Here is a 5,428-nt window from a genome sequence, read left to right as displayed (position 1 = left end):
AGAGAGGGAGATCGCATCAGCTTACCGCGAAGCCAGTGCAGTCGTCGTCCTCATCGCGGGTCTTCACTCTTCACCATCGCGTCTTGCCACTGCCGCCACCACTAAGCTTGCCGTCGTCGCCACTGAAGCTGAAGAGAGAGAGAGAGAGAGAGAGAGAGAGAGAGAGAGAGAGAGAGAGAGAGCGCGCGAAGAGAGGGAGTGCGCGCGCTCACGAAGGAGAAGAACGACGAAGAGTGAAGGAGAAGCAGAAGACAATGAACGCAGGGGAGAAGGAGGAGGTCCGTTCTCGCACCGTCCTGCTCTGCTGCCGCCGCTGCCGTCGATTGGGGTCAAGGCCGTCGCCGTCGCACCCTGTTCCCGTCGCCATTAGGGTTTGCTGCTGCTGCCATTGATAGATCTGCCGCTGGGAGGAGCCGAATAGGGAGAGGAGGTCGCCATTGCACACACCGCCACCAGTTACAACCGTCACCGAAACCAGGACAGATTCACTGGTGACTCTGCTTCTTCCTTTTTTTTTGAAACTGTTCTGCTTCGATTTTGTTCCACTATTCTCCTAACTTTTTTTCTATGTACTTTAAAATTGGTTTTGCTCTTTTTTTTTTACCCAGTAATTGCTTTGTTTCATCGATGATATGTCTTGTTTGTTTTTCAAATTTAATTTTGCTGCCTGACTGGCAATGACATACGTATTGTATATTTTATTGATAGTTTGAGGAAAACAAATGATCTTCTGAATCAAGAAGTGTCAAAATTGCAGAAATAAGTAAATTTCCTGTTGATTCACTTTCCATATTCTCTGAAAAACCTCAAGGATCACCAATATTAAGTTAATGAATATTATTTTTATGTAGATTCAAAGTTTGAAATAGAAAAGTGAAATGAAAGATGTGGGAAATCAAAAGCTTCGCAAAAATATTAAGGAAGCTACAACATTGGCAGCAGATGAGTCTTCTAAGCATAAAGTAATGCTAGAAATTTTTGAGTCCACTATTATTCAGGTATCTTCATTCTATTTACCAAGGATATAGTTGAAATCATTGACTTATATATATAAATGTCTCGATTGCTTAACTTTCAATTCCACACTTCTTACTACAAACTGCTTTAGTATTTGAGCATCATGTTTCTTTATAAAAAATGCTTAGTCATCCAAATTAATGGCATAAAATATTTCAGAGAGAATATATGAGAAATAGAACAAATCCCTTGATTATAATTTCAAGTACATCATCCTGAACTATTTGAGAAATAGAGAAACACAAGTTATTAAACAATTTGAGCTTGGTGTTTACGTGACACTAATAATAAAGCCTAATGGTGTCAAAATTTTCAAGAGAGTTAGATTCAGGTATACTACAGTTACTTGTTTATCTAATAAATTCTACATTTTCAATTTCTGTATCAGTGTGATTTGTATTGAACATATGAGTCACTATAAGTCAGCTCCACAACAAGGCCAGAAACGGGGTAGAAGTCGCCCCACAGGGTCTGGGAAGAAATAGCAGCTGGCTTCTCTTGGTAAATATATGTTTCAACTTTTATTATGTCTTGTGGTGAATTGAAGTTATTATAATTTAATGTTGAATTGTTACTGTTCTTGTTTGAAAATATTTATTGGGATTTATGTAAAAATCCCAATTGTTCATAGCTTTTGCAGCTTAACTATCAATTATAAAAATGCTTGTCTTGTGAAGTAGGATTATTCGTAACCTTCTCTTCCAAAGTATGAAGTAGGATTCTGATTGCGAAATCGGCATGGTATTATTGTCTTGTGTTGTTGTTTCATTCTAAACCCTACTATTTTGCATGTTTTTTCTGGGTTCTTCTACAGCTAGATCCGTTTCTCAATGAACTCACCAGCATGTTCGAGCGAAGCACTGAGACGGGCTCTGTTTGGGTTACACTTAAACGATGTGTGTATGTGTGTATTAGTGTTGACTTTATGGTCTGATCAAATGCTTTAAGTTTTATTTTTTTGCAAAGTGAATTCTAACTTCTTATTCTTCTTGTTCATGTTCTTGGTGCGCCTTTTAGCATCCTTGAAGTCTAAAGCCATTAGGAATAAAATGGCAACTGCTGGTGAAGTAATTGAGTATAGATGCCGTATCCATGCCACCAATGGAAAAAAGACACTCTCTACTTTGGTACGTGTGTATCTTATATATTATGAGCTTATCATTCTCATTTCTCATTGTGCTTTTAGAAGGTTCATGTTAATTGGAAATTTTTGAGTAGCGCAAACTTATATCATAGATAATCTTGTGACTAATTGTAGGCATAAAGTTCCTAGTCTAACTCCACCATGTGGCATGATATTCGTCTCCCCCACTTGTAATTATTAAGGGCTCTCACATAGATAATACTGAATCTAAAATAGGGAAAGTGAAAGGAGGATAGTTGAAGCATCACTACTAGTGTTTCTTCATTCAGCTATTCTCTTTTACCTTTTTTTTTTCTTAATCTCTTAATGGGCATGGTTTACAATCTCATGTGTTTATGAATTACTCAAATTTTAAAACCCAATTCTTGTTTGATCATATTTACAGTCACAGAGATCTCAAATTTCATCTACTGTAATTGATTTTAAACCTGTAAATTTATAGAAATAAAAATCTCTCAAGAAATACTAAACAATATTTGATACCAAACTAACTCCCAAAAACAAAATAGTATTCAGCATGAATTAATCTAAACCAACTCAGCTGTATATGGACTTATGAAAATTATCTAAAATATTTGTTATAAATATGCCAATGTTTCCTGCATAAGTCCTTTTCACTATTAATAACTTATTTTTTTAATTGGAAAAATGCATCGGAGGTGCTGTTGTGTTGGAAATTTTTTAGTTCTGAATCTTGTTTTATTCATTGCATTATTGCTTGCTTGTTTTTTTGACTAGAAACAAGTTGCTCTGCAAAATTTCAAGGACCAAGTTTAATGCACTCAGGTAAGGAATATCATATAGTAGTTGAAATATTGAGATTAAAGCATCGACAACAACTACAAATTGTAATGCCTAATGATTTCAGATTATAAGTTATATTAGGACTATGAACTATGCTAGGTGTAAAAAAAATTTAGCCACCAAATCAGCCACTCATATAAAATGCATATTGGAATACAAAATACACCTTGAAAATGAGTTAAACAATATATGTATTCATACACAAATACATAGTGGCTGATTTTTGGCATACATATAACATTTTTGTAGCATTATAAGTTATATTCCTTTATGTTGAAATAGCTGTAGAATCAAGTTAGGAACATATTTACAAGTGATGCTATGTTATAGTTATTAGGTGAATCACACTAGGCCTCCTCGCTTACATACTAACATTATAGTAGAAACAGCTGCCTGTGGGGGCATTAGAGTGACTTTGTTGGTGAGAAATTTGAAGAAAAAATCATTGTGGTCTAGGATTTTGTTTGTGCTGCACTGTCCCGAATTCTTTGAATTATAATGACTTCCTTTTATTGTTTGGTAATTTCATTTGGGTTGGTGTTTTCAATGGTGTAGTTTAACTCTTTCTATTGTAATAATTTTCATCTTCTACAATAAAAACAGAATGGTCCATGGTCTTTTCAACCACTTTATATTGAGTATGTTTTATTTTTGTAGAAATATAAAATCTTATTGTGGACTCTTCTGGTAATGGAAAAGCTTGTAGACATTGTCCATTTTTTACATTTGGAGATACATGAAGCATTTGGCAGTGCTAGTGCTTTCAGGAACTACAAATAATTGATTATGAGCATTTGGCAGTATGGAATATCTCAGTAGGGTCCCGTTTTTTGCACTCAATCTCTGCTGCCTATCCACTAGAGAAGACCATTATTAAAATGTGCATGTTGCTTCTGTCATTTTGTTTTGGACATGTCATTCTCTTGATTTGTTATTACTTTACTCTTGTGATGTTTTAGCCATCTTTAGGTTGCTCTTATTTTTGTGTTTGTTTAGATGTAAAACATGTATGCGGTAAGAATCCCTATTAAACATTTTCGTTGTATTTTAATAAAAATTTTACAAAAAAATCATGAAGTCAGATTGATCATAATTGTGACAGGAAATGAAAGATCAAGGAGTGATTTACAACTGATTTGTAATTATTTTACTTGTGATATTTTAGCCATTTTTATCTTGTTCTTATTTTTGTATTTGTCTTGATGTAGAAGCAATATAATTGAGTAGTTTTATGAAGTTAATTTTTTTTAATATAGTTGTGCAAATTGTGGGGGTTATAAACCTCCGCAATACACATTTTTTTTAAAATACATTCAAAATTGCGGCGGTTTACAAACCGCTGCAATATTTTTAAAAAACTTATTAACCAAATCGTGGCGGTTCAAAACCGCCGCAAAATCAATTATCTGATTTGCAACGGTTGTGCCAGCGGTTTTCTAAAACCGTCGCAAAATCAAATCTCCACCCCCTAATAGGCAACGCTTATGGAACCGCTGAAATTTCGTTTCGCGGCCATTTTAAACCGCCGCTAATCCTTAAAATAACCGCCGCTATTCGACATGTCTCTTGTAGTGATATATAGTTAATTAGTTATTTAGATCGGATAAAACAGACATATATCTTCGATAAAGAATATGAAATTGTGATTCATGTGTAATGATAAAATTTTTATTCTTTATTGACTTAAGTCCTTTATAAATAATTTTGATATAATTATTCATTCTTATAATTAAGATCGATGTTACATATAAAAACCAATGAACAACCTAATTTGAAAGATATTTTGAAGGATATTCAAATATGCACTGCAACTTGGAAGAAAGGTGATTGGGATGCTAATTGTTTGGTGGAAGGCTTGAATTTATGGGCTCAGAGTTGTTTAGTAGGGCGGTATAATAGTTCATGGTTTGTCTTTGTGCTTGAGCTTTTTAGTTTGTTTTTTAGTAGTTGTTATTTAATTTTTGGGTCTTGGTTTTCATGATGTTTGAGTGTTTGCATTGTATGATGCTGCACCTCTTCTTGTTTTTGACTTTGTTGTGCTGATTGATGTAAGATAGAAATTCAGGTGCAGTCAATTTCACGTGAAGTTAATAGATGAAAATCGTTAGATGAAAATTTAGTCAAATCAGTCAAATTATTTAACCCCTCTCAGTTATCAACTTCGCGTGAAGTAGTCGACTGTACTTGAATTTTCACCTTGTTGTAAATTGTGCTCTCGCATCCTTTAAAACTCTCTGAAATTTTAACGGTGAAAATTTATATATAATTATCTTTATTAATTAATTAATTTAACTAAATTATTATTTAATGATTCTTAACTGTTAATTTTAAAGTATGTGAATATTGATTGTTTTAATTATAAAAAATGATTTTTTTAATATATTTATTGTCTATACTTTCATTTTTATTACTTTTTAACTTTTTACGGAAAAAACACAAAAATTTATTCAAAACGGAATATAT

General features: G+C 33.6%; 1 protein-coding gene across 6 annotated transcripts; it reads left to right on the top strand.

Annotated features, from left to right (window-relative positions):
- The first annotated feature begins 421 nt into the window (after window positions 1-421).
- On the top strand, window positions 422-4,080 carry LOC110279043 (signal recognition particle 14 kDa protein-like). 6 transcript variants are annotated; one of them, XR_008007276.1, is made up of 7 exons: window positions 422-491; window positions 709-763; window positions 852-998; window positions 1,406-1,518; window positions 1,832-1,917; window positions 2,035-2,144; window positions 2,900-2,947. XR_008007276.1 is itself a non-coding variant. In XM_052259509.1 (3 exons), the coding sequence occupies exons 1-3, from the start codon at window positions 1,862-1,864 to the stop codon at window positions 3,743-3,745; spliced, it is 285 nt and encodes a 94-aa protein (XP_052115469.1). In that variant the 5' UTR covers window positions 1,555-1,861; the 3' UTR covers window positions 3,746-4,080. The 6 variants fall into 6 exon arrangements, 2 of the variants coding, with proteins under 2 accessions (XP_052115469.1, XP_052115468.1); XR_002371890.2 differs by lacking the exon at window positions 2,900-2,947 and having other exon boundaries at window positions 1,832-1,913; window positions 2,035-2,836; XR_008007275.1 differs by lacking the exons at window positions 709-763; window positions 2,900-2,947 and having other exon boundaries at window positions 426-491; window positions 1,832-1,913; window positions 2,035-2,836.
- The last annotated feature ends 1,348 nt before the right edge of the window (window positions 4,081-5,428 follow it).

Source organism: Arachis duranensis, chromosome 3, assembly GCF_000817695.3.
Source record: "Arachis duranensis cultivar V14167 chromosome 3, aradu.V14167.gnm2.J7QH, whole genome shotgun sequence".
NCBI lineage: Eukaryota > Viridiplantae > Streptophyta > Magnoliopsida > Fabales > Fabaceae > Arachis > Arachis duranensis.
The sequence above is the reverse complement of the archived record's forward strand: the minus strand, read 5'-3'. Positions and strand labels throughout refer to the sequence as shown.

Coding starts and splice junctions, on each gene's coding strand:
- LOC110279043 (XM_052259508.1), top strand. CDS start 1,848: ATGAACTCACCAGCATGTTCGAGCGAAGCACTGAGACGGGCTCTGTTT. Junction 1,918..2,034: donor GTTACACTTAAACGATGTGT/GTATGTGTGTAT, acceptor TGCGCCTTTTAG/CATCCTTGAAGTCTAAAGCC. Junction 2,145..3,622: donor AAAAGACACTCTCTACTTTG/GTACGTGTGTAT, acceptor TTATTTTTGTAG/AAATATAAAATCTTATTGTG.